General features: G+C 41.6%; 1 protein-coding gene across 18 annotated transcripts in view; it reads left to right on the forward strand.

Annotated features, from left to right (window-relative positions):
* Positions 1–1,487: 1,487 nt before the first annotated feature.
* The window catches only part of ERO1B (endoplasmic reticulum oxidoreductase 1 beta), a 65,256-nt gene continuing 50,935 nt past the window's right edge, over positions 1,488–15,808 (forward strand). For all 18 annotated transcript variants that reach the window (XM_081569414.1, XM_081569420.1, XM_081569416.1 and 15 more), the window contains exons 1-2: positions 1,488–1,826; positions 14,620–14,739. In XM_081569414.1, the coding sequence (XP_081425540.1) occupies positions 1,725–1,826; positions 14,620–14,739 (222 nt within the window). In that variant the 5' untranslated portion in view covers positions 1,488–1,724. The remainder of the gene's footprint in view (positions 1,827–14,619; positions 14,740–15,808) is intronic.

Raw genomic sequence — 15,808 nt, forward strand, 5'->3', positions numbered from 1 at the left:
ACAAGACAGAGGCATAGAATTAGGGTTAGAAAGAGAAAGCATGTGACAACAGAAGCAGAGGGAGTGAAATCTGACTGCGTGATGCATGGTTATGAGGTAAGGAATGTAGGTGGCCTCTTTGTTGTTGCTCAGCCACTCAGTCGTGTCCGACTTCTTGAGACCCGTGGGCTTCAGCATGCCAGGCTTCCCTGTCCTTCACCATTTCCCGGAGTTTGCTCACTCATGTCCTTTGAGTCAATGATTCCATCCAACCATCTCGTCCTCTGTCTCCCCCTTTTCCTCCTGCCCTCAATCTTTCCCAGTATCAGGGTCTTTTCCAATGAGTTGGCTCTTCAAAAAAGGTGGCCAAAGATCGGAACTTCAGCTTCAGCATCAGCCTTCCAATGAAAAGGCAAGGAAACATATTTTCCCCTAGAGAAAGCCTCTAGAAATAATGTAGCCTTGATGATCTTAATTGAACTCCTGATCTCCAGAACTGTAAGATGATAAATTTGTTGTAAGTCACTAAATCTGTGGTAATTTGTTATAAAAGTGACGGGAAACCTACACACTACAAGGTTACTACAAGGTCACCTTAAGGTGATGCCTTACTAGTTTACCAGAAATCAAGACTATTTATAAAACTAATAGCAGCTATTCATTGAACATTTCTTTTGTGCCAGGACCATACTAAGCCCTTTATGTATGAAATCTTATGCAATCCTAGAACAATGTTTGAAGTGGGTATGCATGTATTTACTTTAGAGACAGACAAACTGAGGTTCAGAGAGGTTAAGCAACTTGTCTAAAGCCACATAACAAACTAGAATGTTTTAGAGGTGGGAGCTGAACCCAGTTATCACTCCCAAATTTTCTGTGTTCAACCCCATTGCCAGATTTTATATAAACTTGGGTTTGTCCCCATCCTTTAATGTGCATTATGTTTGTATGTGTCAACACAGGAGTCGGAGCTTGACCAGCCAGAGGACGACATCCACATCTGGGGCGTGTAAGATGGAGGAGCCCAAGCCACCTCCACAAGTCTCAGGTGGCTCATCTAGGCACCTAGATGGGAGGCTACAGAAAAGTGGATGAGCCAAAGAAAGTGCCAGACATTGAAAGTCGAAGAGCCCTTGTTTCTCATTTGCCTAGATCCTGGGCGAATCCTGTAGCCTCGTGGCGGTGCGGGTGTCAGGGGACAACGACAGAGGGAGGGGTCCCCGCCGGGTTTCCAGGAGCAACTGCCAGGCGAGGGAGCGCGGCCGGCGGTCAGCGGGAAGGGCGAGCGTTCCTCTCCACCCGCCCGCACCACCTCTTGTTTTGAAGGCCCGCGTGGTCCCGCGTCATTGGCCGCCGTGGAGCCCACCGGGGGGGCGGAGCAGTCTCCGCAGCTGTAGCTCTCCAGTTACCCGCGTCCGCCGGCCCCGCCTTCATGCCGCCGGCGCCCACCCGGCCGCACTGGACCACAACTCCCACAAGGCCTCGCGCTCGGGGGCGTGGCCAGGCGCAGAGGAAGCCGGGGGCGGGGCCGCCTGGGGGATGAAGTGGGGGCGCTCGGCTCGCCAACCTCACTCACAGCTGCCGGGCGCCGGGGAGAGCGTTCTCCGCTTCTGGACCGGCGTGCAGACTTCTGACCCTGGAGTCTCTCGGCCGCCGGGAACCGTCCCCTTGGGTCGTCGCCCGGGCCGCCCGCCGTTTCCCGGCCCCGAGGGGCCCGGCCGGCCGCGGCGGGGGGAGAGGTCAGCATGAGCCCGGGGGTCCGGCGGGCCGGCGCAGGGCAGGGGGCGGCGGCCGCGGTGCAGCTGCTCGTCACCCTGAGCTTCCTCCCGAGCATCGTCGAGGCCCAGGTGAGCCGGAGTGATGGCGGCGCGGGGACCCCCGGCCGAACGCCGGCGGTGGAGGCGCGACCGGGCCGCAACTGAGGCGCGGGCGGGCCGGGGCGGGAGCCCCGGGAGGTTTCTGACGAGCGGAAAAGCCGGGGGGCTGAAGCCCCGATCATCAAGCCCAGGAAACGCCTGCGAGCCGCTTGCGGTGGGAGGGGTGGCGACACGAGGTGATGGTAGAAAAAGAGGAAGATGGTGACGGTCCCCTGAGGTGTTTTCGTTTTTATCTTTCTGATGTTTCAGCGGCTCCGAGTGTGGCGGGAGATGGGACGGGCATGAAAACCTCTGCAGCTGTTCTGGGACGAGAGCACGCAGAGAAATGGGGAAGTCCCCCGCGGGGAACTCAGGGGATGAGGGCGCAGGTGGGGAGTAGGTGACAGACCCAGCGGCCCCGCAGAAGCCAAGTGGATCGCGAGGGGGACAAGTATGAACTTCCTTGACTTTTGGTCTAGAGAGTCCCTCGCCTCTCCTCTTACTCAGGAGCGTTGTGTTTTTACCCAGCTTGTACTCCGTCTGCTGAGTGGCGTCGCCAGGTGAGCTCAAGTACGAGAGGAGGGGTCTGTGTCTGACCTGGTGGCTCCATCAGCAGTGAGTGATGGCCGATAAATCAGAGTTTGGGGGTTCTTTGTGAGGCGTAGCTTACAGAAGGGTTCTCAATACGCTGGAAACCAGAGTTAGCTTCCCAGGGTCTTTTGCCTTAATAAAGGCTTTTTTTTTTTTTTAATACAGTAGAATTTGAATAGGCTTCTGCCAGGTGCTGTCTAGTCTGCACCTGCTGCAGAGTGGCAAAACTGCTAAGAGCTTAAAAAAACAAAAAAACAAAAACACAAGAAAAGGTGTCTCAGGTGGCCGGATGATGAGGAGAGACATGGTTTGAAGCAATTAGTGCTGATGGTTAAGTCAAAATGAAGGTAAAGGAAAAAATGAATGTAGCTATGATGATAACAGTGCAAACATGTTTTTCTGAGTTTATTCAGACACTTTTTCTCATGACCCTATGGTGTTCTGAACTCCAGAATGCCTGAATACTCAGTTTCTGTCCCTGTGTGAATATTTTCTAAATGAAGAATAAAAATAAAAGGGGCAGACTTTTAATTTGGGAGGGCGCGATGTTAAAAATGCAGATTCTCTGGGCCCACTACCAGCTGTTCTGATTTAATGGATCTGAATGTGATCCTGGAATCAGCATTTTAAACCAGGCTTGCAAGTAACTGATGTAGTTATTCTTTTAGCTATCTTACAACACCACTTGGAAACACTTGAAATAGACAGTGGCAATCTATCAGACTTACGAAAAGTAGTTTCTAAATTGTCTTTGATAAAATTATTTTCTAGTTATTAGTGGGCTATTTCTTTTTGAGTAGAATTTACATTTAGATATTTTACTAAATTTGGTTTTTTTCTCATTTTCTGTTTCTTTTTAGATAGTATATTTTAATTGTATACTTTCTCACCAATTTAGAAGCTTCATTTTAGGTTCCTATCACAAATTCATGTTTACTAATGTTTTATAATTGCATGTGTACTCTAAATGTTATTATATCCAAATGAATATATATGATTTAAATTTCATTATGTCCAAACGAATATATGTAGTTCAACAGTTAAGGATTTGTACATATTCAAGGTAGTGTGTGCCAAAGAGTCCTCAAAATTGAATACATATGGTTTTTGTTTCCAGTGGTACTTTCTCATATAGTGTTCAATCATATTTTATACTTTAATCTGTAACATGTTTAAAAATACATTATGTCATTTCATTTGACACATCTTTCCCACAGTGAGGTAACTGACGTTCAAAGAGCTTACACGATTAATATCACAAGTGTCAAGTAAGTGAAGGAGAGTATCTTTCTGGTCTATACAGTTGCATCTCAGTACGCTTGCTTCTTTGTGGTATAGAAATAAAGTAGAGGGAGACCCAGGAAAATAAAAAGGTGGAACTAAGCCAGTTCTTTCTCTTCTCTTTCATTCACTAACTTGGAAGAAAACCAGTAAAGAATAAAGGGAAGAATTAATTTTTTGAAGAATACTTCTGTTCACGAGTAGGCATTTGTACAACACATACCCCATGTTCTTGTAAATGAAATGCAAGTGTGCTTTGTATTGGGTTCATTCATTTGAATGAACTTTTTGGCCAACCTCGAGTATGATAAAACACTAGAAACTTAAATCGTAGTGCATACAAATGATGTAACAAGTTAATCTTCCCACAAAGAAGTAACTTCAGATAGATTTTAAATTTTTTCTAAATGCATTTCTGAGCTGGCATGGAATCAAGGAATATATGAAGCCTCCCCCACCCCCCAAAATGGAAAGCCAGAACGTTGAGACTCAGTGCTGCTTCAGTGCCATTACCCTGACAACTTCCCCTGAACTCTGAAGACCTTGAGCTTCTGCTCTGACAACTGCATGGAGTGGCGTAAACAAGAAATAAAACCCGCGTCTGCCCAAGTAGAGGGAAGTAAAAGGAGCTCTCACCATAAACTTGAGCTCCAAAGAGCTACATCTTAAATATAAGGGTAAAGGAGAAATGAAATCCACCACAAGTAAGGGTAAAATGAACAAACTTGCTAGGGGAAGTGGCGGGGGTGGGGAACTGCCTTGAGAATTTGTAACCATGAGCTGCCCTTGTACAGGGCAAATTCATGCTACCTGTGCTGGGAAAATCTTCAAGTGGAAATTTTAATTTGTGGGCTCCAAAATCACCACAGATGGTGACTGCAGCCATGAAATTAAAAGACACTTACTCCTTGGAAGGAAAGTTATGACCAACCTAGATAGCATATTAAAAAGCAGAGACACCAATCTCAGGTTGGTGTGCTCTGAGTTTACAGGTAAAAACAAATATCCATCCCCTCTGGAGGGCTTCCCTGGTAGCTCAGTGGTAAAGAATCTGCCTGCCAGTACAGGAGATATAGGAGACATGGGTTCATCCCTGGGACAGGAATATCCCCTGGAGAAGGAAATGGCCACACTCCAGTATTCTGACCTGGGAAGTTCCATGACCAAGGAACCTAGCAGTCTGCAGTCCATGGGATTGCAGAAGAGTCAGACATGACTTAGTGATTAAACTATCACCACCACCATCCCTTCTGGAGGAATTCATTGTCTACCCAGGCCCTAAAGAATTTTGAAAATAAAGTGTCAAGAAAAATAAGCTAATAGTCAAAAATCACAGAGCACACAAAGGCAACATGAATGAGATATTTAGAAATACAGATTATAGAAATAGGTCTGTAATAAGCATAGATTTTTTTCAAATAATCAAGTATTATTTAAAATCACCGTGTTTTAATGGGGCTTCCCTGGTGGCTCAGACGGTAAAGAATCTGCCTGCAATGAGGGAGACCTGGGTTCAATCCCTAGGTCAGGAAGATTCCCTGGAGAAAGGAATGGCTATCCACTCAAGTATTTTTTCCTAGAGAATTCCATGGACAGAGGAGTCTGATGGGCTATAGTCTAGTTCAGTTCAGTCACTCAGTTGTGTCTGACTCTTTGTGACCCCATGGACTGCAGCACACCAGGCTTCCCTGTCCATCACCAACTTCCAGAGTGTGTTCAAACTCACGTCCTTCGAATCAGTGATGCCTTCCAACCTTCTTATCTTCTGTTGTCCCCTTCTCCTATTGCCTTCTATCTTTTCTAGCATCAAGGTCTTTTCCAATGAGTCAGTTCTTCACATCATGTGGCCAAAGTATTGGAGTTTCAGCTTCAGCATCAGTCCTTCCAACGAATATTCAGGACTGATTTCCTTTAGGATGGACTGGTTGGATCTCATTGCCATCCAAGGGACTCTCAAGAATCTTCTCCAACACCACAGTTCAAAAACATCAATTCTTTGGCACTCAGCTTTCTTTATAGTCCAACTCTCACATCCATACATGACCACTGGAAAAACCATAGCCTTGACTAGATGGACCTTTGTTGGCAAAGTAATGTCTCTGCTTTTTAATATGCTATCTAGGTTGGTCATAACTTTCCTTCCAAGGAGTAAGTGTCTTTTAATTTCATGGCTGCAGTCACCATCTGTGGTGATTTTGGAGCCCAAAGATATAAAGTCAGCCACTGTTTCCACTGTTTCCCCATCTATTTGCCATGAAGTGATGGGACTGGATGCCATGATCTTAGTTTTCTGAATGTTGAGCTTTAAGCCAACTGTTTAACTCTCCTCTTTCACTTTCATCAAGAGGCTCTTTAGTTCTTCTTCACTTTCTGCCATAAAGATGGTGTCATCTGCATATCTGAGGTTATTGATATTTCTCCCAGCAGTCGTGATTCCAGCTTGTGCTTCATCCAGCCTAGCATTCCATGGGGTCACAGAGTCAGACAGGAGTGAGCCACTAACACTTTCACATGTTTAAATATAAAGACTTAAAAGTATGAAAAAAAGAAATTTTAAAGAATGACCCCAAAGTTTAAAACATAATGAAATAGAAGTTTTAGAAATCAAATTAACAGCTCGATGGATGAAGTGGTTGATTATATCCAGCAGAAAAAAATGATTATTGAGTTGAGAAACCATTTTATGTCCTTTTTTTCCTACTTAATCTCCCAATACCTCCTTTTCCATCCTCACTCTTAGCTTCATACTTAGTTGTAATAATCAGAATAATCCACATCTGTCCACCTACTAGTCTCTGACCCACATATTTTGACTTCTGTAGACTATCATAGATAAACTGTACTCTTATCAGAGACCAATCCCTCCACTTGCATTTTGGTTCCATTCCTTCTTTCCAATTCAAGGACATGGCTTCAGCAAATTTTCCCTTTCTCTCCTGGTTCACTGATTTTTTTTTTCCTTCTCTAATGGACTATTGTTGTTGCTAAGTCATGTCTGACTCTTTTTGTGATCCTATGGGCTATAGCTCACCAGGCTCCTCTGTCCATGGGATTTCTCAGGCAAGAATACTGGAGTGGATTGCCGTTTCCTTCTCCAGGGGATCTTCCCGATTCAGGTATCAAACCTGAGTCTCCTGTATTGGCAGGCAGATTCTTTACCACTGAGCCTGTTACTGTCATCATAAAACATGCTGTTAATTCTACTCTTTTAAAGTTCTCTCGTGACCCACCCATCTCTTATGAATCTGCTCAGTTTTTCTCTTCTATAGAAAAACTCCTCAAAAGAGTTATCTTTATCTTTCCTATTCTGATCATTCAGCCCATTTTAGTCTGACTTTTGCCTCTACCACTTCTCCAAAATGGCTCTTGTCAAAATCACTAACGTCTTTCTTGCTGCTAAAGCCAATTTTTTGCTAAAGCTAAGATTTAAAAACTATTTTCAGACTTTTTTCATAGCTCATCACTCACTGTCTTTAACATACTTTTGTTTTTTTTTTTTTCACTTCCAAGATAGTATATTTTTCTGATTTCTTTCCTTTCTGCAGGCCAGTCTTTCTTAGAATCCCTTGCTTGTTCTTCCTCTGCCCTGACTACTAATTGTTTGAACCTCAAGGTTCAAATCTTATACTCTCTCTTCTCTCCACCTTGGCCATCTCATTTAGTCTCTTGGCTTTAAATACCATCTATATGGTATTTAATATCTGTATCTCAAGAATATCCAGATTAGGATTCTCAGCTCTAGATCCATATATCTAACTACTTTTTCAATGTTTCTGCTTGGATAGTTAATAGGTATCACAAATTTGATGTATCAAGAACTAAATTCCTGACTTTTTTCCCCTCAAATCTGTTCTTCTCACTGTCTCCTCCCCCTTAAACATATGCTGTAGCCACATTGACCTCCTTGTTGTCCCTCAAAGATGGCAGATATACTCTTGCTTTGAGTCCCTTGGACCTGCAGTTTCCTCTGCATAGCTAACACACTTCTCATTTATTCATATGGTTCACTCGCTCACTTTCTTAGGTTTCTGCTTAAGTGTCACCTTATCTGCTGTGGTCACTTACCTAAATTGTCACCTTCCATGATCATACAATATAAAAGAGAAACCCTTCATCCTCACCTTGTGCTACTTCATATTCCTTTAGCCTCTGCTTTAAAACTTTTCGGTGGCTTCCTGTGTAACCCAGTGTGGCATAATACAAAAACATGCTTGCTGTTTGTCCCCTGTTGTTGGCACAGAGCTCCTAAAACCCTTGGAGTTTCCTGAGAAATAGGAATGCTCCTTTCAGTCATACTTGAGTTTATGCTGTTCAGGTGACTTAGGTGGGCACCCCTAGAGAGCTTAAGGATGATCCTGGTCCAAAAAGGCCAAGTGCTTAGAGGATTAGAACTTTTCTCCCTATCCACTAACCTCTAGGTTTGGGAGAGGGGTGAGGTAGCTTGAGCTCTGTAAAAACTCTTAAGAGAGTTTTTGTTGAGTTTTGATGAGCTCCCAGGTTGGTGAACACATAGACTTACTGGGAGGGTAGCTCAGAGGCATGGAAGCTCTGCACGTGCACCCCCAATACCTAGCCTGTGCATCTCCTCCTTTTGTCTGTTTTTGAGTTGGACCCTTTGCAGTAAACACAAGTAAAGTGTTTTCCTGAGTTCTGTAAGTCATTCTAGCAAATTATCAAACCTGAGAAGGAAGTTGTGGGAACCCCTGTTTATAGCCAGTCAGTACAAGAGACCCAGGGCTTGGATCTGGCATCTGGAGTGGGAGCAGTCCTATGTGACTGAATCCTTAATGTGTGGATTCTGCTCCCATTCCAGATAATATCAGAATTGAATTGGGCACCCAGTTGATGCTGGAGAGTTGGCTGGTGTGAGAAAACATTTGACTCAGAAAAGCCAAAATTTTAATGATAGGTCCCTAATTCTCCTTTTGTTGTTGTTTAGTCACTAAGTTGTGTCTGACTCTTTGCAAATCCATGAACTTCCCAAAACAGATATTGAACCTGCGTCTCCTGCTGGGAAGGTGAATTCTTTACCAATGAGCCACCTGAGAAGGACCCAATTCTCCTTTTCCCTACTAGATAGGTCAGTTTTCATTCCAATCCCAAAGAAAGGCAATGCCAAAGAATGCTCAAACTACCGCACAATTGCACTCATCTCACACGTTAGTAAATGAATGCTCAAAATTCTCCAAGCCAGGCTTCAGCAATACGTGAACTGTGAACTTCCGGATGTTCAAGCTGGTTTTAGAAAAGGCAGAGGAACCAGAGATCAAATTGCCAACATCTGCTGGATCATCGAAAAAGCAAAAGGGTTCCAGAAAAACATCTATTTCTGCTTTATTGACTATGCCAAAGCCTTTGACTGTGTGGATCACAATAAACAGGAGAATTCTGAAAGAGATGGGAATATCAGACCACCTGATATGTCTCTTGAGAAACCTGTATGCAGGTCAGGAAGCAACAGTTAGAACTGGACATGGAACAACAGACTGGTTCCAAATAGGAAAAGGAGTACGTCAAGGCTGTATACTGTCACCCTGCTTATTTAACTTATATGCAGAGTACATCATGAGAAACGCTGGACTGGATGAAGCACAAGCTGGAATCAAGATTGCCAGGAGAAATATCAATAACCTCAAATATGCAGATAACACCACCCTTATGACAGAAAGTGAAGAGGAACTAAAAAGCCTCTTGAAAGTGAGAGAGGAGAGTGAAAAAGCTGGCTTAAAGCTCAACATTCAGAAAACTAAGATCATGGCATCTGGTCCCATCACTTCATGAGAAATAGATGGGGAAACAGTGGAAACAGTGTCAGACTTTATTTTTTGGGGTCCAAAATCACTGCAGATGGTGATTGCAGCCATGAAATTAAAAGATGCTTACTTCTTGGAAGGAAAGTTATGACCAACCTAGATAGCATATTTAAAAGCAGAGACATTACTTTGCCAACAAAGGTCCATCTAGTCAAGGCTATGGTTTTTCCAGTGGTCATGTATGGATGTGAGAGTTGGACTGTGAAGAAGACTGTGAGCACCAAAGAATTGATGCTTTTGAACTGTGGTGTTGGAGAAGACTCTTGAGAGTCCCTTGGACTGCAAGGAGATCCAACCAGTCCATCCTAAAGGAGATCAATCCTGGGTGTTCATTGGAAGGACTGATGTTGAAACAGAAATTCCAACACTTTGGCCATCTCATGTGAAGACTTGACTCATTGGAAAAGACCCTGATGCTGGGAAGGATTGGGGGCAGGAGGAGAAGGGGATGACAGAGGATGAGATGGCTGGATGGCATCACCGACTCAATGGAGATGAGTTTGAGTAAACTCCGGGAGTTGGTGATGGACAGGGAGGCCTGGCGTGCTGAGGTTCGTGGGGTTGCAAAGAGTCGGACATGACTGAGCGACTGAACTGAAGTGAACTTCCTTATTGTTTCCTGTTGTTTTGGGGAGGCATTGGGCCTTACTGCATCAGGGCCTTTGCATTTAGTATTCTCAGTGCCTGGAAGTCTTTTCACCCTCCCCCTTCAAAAAAAAAAAAAAAAGGCTTGATTTGCTCCTTCCCCACTTTAAATTTCGGAGAAGGCAATGGCAACCCACTCCAGTACTCTTGCCTGAAAAATCCCATGGACGGAGGAGCCTGTTAGGTTGCAGTCCATGGGGTCGCTAAGAGTCGGACACGACTGAGTGACTGCACTTTCACTTTTCACTTTCATGCATTGGAGAAGGAAATAGCAATCCAGTGTTCTTGCCTGGAGAATCCCAGGGACAGGGGAGCCTGGTGGGCTGACATCTATGGGGTCGCACAGAGTCAGACATGACTGAAGCGTCTTAGCAGCAGCAGCAGCAGCAGCACTTTAACTTTTGCTGAAACTTCAGTGAGACCTTCTGTACCTATCTCTCTTTAAAAATGAGCAGTCCCAATTTTGTAATACTTGTCTCAATTTTCTAGTTTTTCTCCATATTGCTTTATTATCATCTGACAGACTCTATACTTTGCTCATGCATTTTTTTTTCTCTCCTTTGAGAATGTTAACACTTGAAGGGAAGAGATTTTTGTCTTTTTTTTTTTCTTTTCTTTCTTCTAATATTACATCCTCAGTACTTAGGAGAGTGCAGGGCTTATGTTAGGCTTTCAATAAATACTTTGGATAAATGAATAAATGAATGGAAAATAAGTACAAATAAATTATTCAGAATGAAGCTCAGAAAGGTAACAGGATAGTAAATGTTATAGAGAGCTTAAGAAACATGAAGAATAAAATAAGAAGGTCTGATATGATGAGTTCCAGAGGTTAAAATAGAATAGAGAAAAAGCAATATTGATTACTACATTGAAAGACAACCCAATAGAAAAATGAACAAAAGATATGGACAGAAATTTTGCACAAGCAGAAAAACAAGTGTTTTATAAAACATTAGAAGTTTGTGCCTCACTAGTACAAAAAAAAAAAATCAGATTCCTTTACAATCTGTTCTCTGTATTCATGAACTTGGATTTGTTGTCGTTTTGTTCTGTTTAGACTACCCATGAAAGTGAGATCATATGATATTTATCTTTCTCTGACTTATTTCACTTAGCACAATGTCCTCCAGTTCCACCCATGTTGCAAATGGCCAGATTTTTTTTTTTTTTTCCATTACTGGGTATATTGTGTATATATCCCACATCTTCTTTATTCATCCTTCAATGGATACCTAGGTCACTTCCATACTTGGTTATTGTAAATAATACTTAAGTGAACATGGGGCTACAGATATCTTTAAGTTAGTATATTTATTTTCTTCAGGTGAATACCAAAAAGTGAAATTGCTGGATTTTGTGGTAGTTCTATTTTAAAGTTTTTCTGTAACCTCTATATTCTTCTCCATAATGGATGTACCAATTTACAGTCCACCAACAGTGCACAAGGGTTTTCTTTTCTCTGCATCCTCACCAGCACTTGTTACTCTGGTCTTTCTGATAATAGCCATTCTAACAGGTGTGACATGATATCTCATTATAGTTTTGATTTTCACTTCCTTGATGCTGGTGATATTGAGCACCTTTTTGTGTACTTGTTGGCCATTCATATGTCTTCTTTGGAAAAATATTTAGATCCTTAAATAAAAATATTTTCCCATTTAAAAATATTTTTATTTATTCATTTATTTTTGTCTGTGCTGGGTCTTCATTGCTGCGTAGGCTTTTCTCTAGTTGCAGTGCCTGGGCTTCTCATCACAGTGACTTTTCTTGTTGAAGGGCATGGGCTCTAGGGTTTTCAGTTTTGTTCAGTAGTTGTGGTGCAGGGGCCTCATTGCTCCTTGGCATGTGGGATCTTCCCAGATTGGGGTTGAACCAGTGCCTGTTGTATCGGCAGGTAGATTCTTTACCGCTGCGTCACCAGGGAAGCCTCCTCTGCTCATTTTTTAATGATCGTTTTTTGCTATTGAGTTGTATGAGTTCTTTATATATTTTGGATATTAACCCCTTATTAGATATGATTTGCAAATATTTTCTTCAATTCCATAGGTTGTCTTTTCATTTTGTTAGTGGTTTTGCTTTGCTTTACGGAAGCTTTTTAGTTTGACATAGTCCTACATGTTTGTTTTTACTTTTGTTATCTTTTAATTTTGGTATCAAATCCAAAAAGTCATCACCAAGACTGATGTCAAGGAGCTTAAAATCTGTATTTTCTTCCAGTAGTTTTATGGTATCAGGTCTTATTATGTTCAAGTCTTTGATCCATTTGAGTTCATTTCAAATGTGTATGCTGTAAGGTAGTGGTCCAATTTCATTCTTTTGCATGTGTTTCCTCAACATTGTTTGTTGAAAAGACTGTCCTTTCCCCATTATATATTCTTGGCTCTGTTGTCATATATTAGTTGACCATATATTCATGGGCTTCTTCCTGGACTTTTTATTCTGCTTTGTTCTGCCCGTATCATACTGTTTTGATGACTATAGGTTTGTAATCTAGCTTGAAATTGGGGCACTTGATGCCTCCAGCTTTATTCTTTCTCATGATTGCTTTGACTCTTCTGGGTCTTTTATGGTTCCATACAAATCTTTAGGACCATTCTATTCTGTAAAAATGCTGTTGGAATTTTGACAAGGATGTATTGAGTCTTTATCCTGCTTAGAGTACTAAGGACATTTTAACTATTTTTCTAATCCATGAAAATGGAATAGCTTTCCATTTATTCAATATTTTCCATCAATATATTATAGTTTATAGGCGTTTCACCACTTGGTTTATTTTTTCCCTAGGTATTATCTTATTCTTTTTGATGTAATTGATTGTAAATGAATTATTTCTTAATTTCTTTGTCTGATAGTTTGTTATTAGCATATGGAAACACTGTACACTATTTTCATATATTGATTTTGTGTCCTAGAACTTGCTGAATTTATTAGTTCTGTTTCAGTGAATGAAATCTGTAGGATTTTCTGTATATATTGTCTGCATATAGTAAGAGTTTTCTTCTTCCTTTCCAGTTTGGATACCTTTTATTTCTTTTTCCTATCTAATTTCTATTTTTAAAAACTTGGTTATACACACAGTTTTTGTCTTAATAGTAGTCTTTAAGAGTTAGAAATAAGTACATGGTAATTTTGTATACCTTACTCCAACCCCTACCACAAATAATATGTTTGTAAATGCTGCAGTTCACTAACTAAAAGTCAACAATTTAAGAAAAATTTGTAAGAATGATCACTCACTCATTCTTAGTGGGTAAAGTATTTTTAAAGCCTATAAAGCTTTTTGGTATGTGTTTTGTTTCCTTTTTTTCCCTATTATTATTTAGGGGCCTAGAATGCAAATGGGACACATTTACACTCCCAGGGAAAAAGCATGAGACAGAAACAACTAGAAAGTTTCCATTTTTTAAATCATTCTTTGCATATATTACTCCTGTGGATCACATAAATAACCTTTAACAGGCTGAATTCCATTTTTGTTTTTAAATTTTAGTTTTAATTGCGATAATTGTTTCATGCAATTGTGAGAAATAATACATAAAAATGTCATTTACCCTTTATCCAATTTTTCCCCGGTGGTAACATTTTGTAAGGGCTTCCCAGGTGGCACAGTGGTAAAGAATCTGCCTGCTGATGCAGGAGATGCAAGATATGTGGGTTCGATCCCTGAGTCAGAAAGATACCCTTCAGTGGAAAATGACACCCTACTCCAGTATTCTTGCCTAGGAAATCCCAAGAGGAAATCACCAGAGGAGCCTGGCAGGCTACAGTCCATGGGGTCACAAAAAGTCAGACATGACTGAGCACATACACACATTTTGTAAACATATAGTGTAATATTATAAATAGAGCATTGACATTGATGTAATCATGTGTGTTCATTTCACTTGTTTCATTTGTGTATCTGTGGATTAGTTCTGTACATTTATATCACATGGTGTGAGTTTGTGTGTCCACCACTGCAGTCAAGATACTGAAAAATGTCGTCACTGCAAGGATCCTTTCTGCCCCTTTATAGCCACACCTACCTCCTTGCTTCCCCACTCTAACTCCCGTCCCCTACTCCAGTCCCTAAGCGCTGGCAACCAGTAATCTGTTTTCCATTTCTCAAATTTTGTCATTTCAAAAATGTTATATAAATGAAATCTTATAGTATCTCATCTTTTGGGTTTGACTTTTTTCTCACTTAGCATAACTCCATAAAGATTCATCCAAGTTGTGCATGTTAATGAATGAGAATGTTTATTTCTTCAGAATGGGTATATATAATCCTTCTGTTGCTTTTTATTTAACTGACCATTGTAAAAAGTGATGGCTTTAAGTGTTATGTATCTTAATCAGCAAATACTGGCTAAGTTGAAGGCATATTTATCTTACTACATAATAGTACAGATTTGCTAAGGTTGAAACATTAATTTACATCTTTTCTATTATATATGTGTTTTTTTCCCTAGGTCACTGGAGTCTTGGATGACTGCTTGTGTGACATTGATAGCATCGATAACTTCAACACCTTCAAAATCTTCCCCAAAATAAAAAAGCTGCAAGAGCGAGACTATTTTCGTTATTACAAGGTATGGTATAACTTTTGATTCCATCGATACTGAAGATTTTTCTATAGTTGTCTACAGATGTGACTTTTATGACTCTTTGGAAAATCCTTTTCTATTCTTCTCAGCACTCTGTGTATATACTTTATCACTGGACTGTATTAACTCTTGTAGTGAAAGCCTGTTAGTCTTTTTGAACATTATGAATCTGAACTCCCTTCCTGTGTTTGGGGAATTTCTCATTGGTCGGTTTGGGTTCTCAGGTGCAGAGACTCATTCCTCTATAGATGTTGAAAATGCCTGGGACTTATTTTGTCAGCCTCCCTTGTGAGTTAGGTTTTGTCATCTAGACACACTTACCCAGGCCTTAAGTTGTGCTGTTGGCAGTGTTGTGTGCTATCAGTGTTAGAGGTGCAGTTCAGTTCAGTAGCTCAGTCGTGTCCGACTCTTTGCGACCCCATGAACCACAGCAAGCCAGGCCTCCCTGTCCATCACCAACTCCCGGAGTTTACCCAAACTCATCTCCATTGAGTCGGTGATGCCATCCAAACATCTCATCCTCTGTCATCCCCTTCTCCTCCTGCCTTCAATCTTTCCCAGCATCAGAGTCTTTTCAAATGAGTCAGCTCTTTGCATCAGGTGGCCAAAGTATTGGAGTTTCAGCTTCAACATCAGTCCTTCCAGTGAACACCCAGGACTGATCTCCTTTAGGATGGACTGGTTGGATCTCCTTGCAATCCAAGGGACTCTCAAGAGTCTTCTCCAACACCACAGTTCAAAAGCATCAGTTCTTCGGGACTCAGCTTTCTTTATAGTTCAACTCTCACGTGCAAAGTCCCAACAAATGTATTTGTTGGGTAGCTCACTGGAGGAGTGATAGAATAGCCTAAGGACATAAGCAGAACAGCACTGTAGTAAAACTGCAGCATTGGTTCTTAAGTCTAATAGGCCACTCTAGACCTTCACAGAATAACCAGTGGTAGTTTAAAGGCAGTAGCAGTAACATAGATTCAAAAGAACAATAGTTTAAAGGCCGCTGTTATACTTTTTTGCCTCTACTCTTGCTCTCAGTATTCAGTTGGGTTTATAATTT

Source organism: Giraffa tippelskirchi, chromosome 2 (genome assembly GCF_054371585.1).
Source record: "Giraffa tippelskirchi isolate mGirTip1 chromosome 2, T2T-mGirTip1v1.2.pri, whole genome shotgun sequence".
Lineage (NCBI taxonomy): Eukaryota > Metazoa > Chordata > Mammalia > Artiodactyla > Giraffidae > Giraffa > Giraffa tippelskirchi.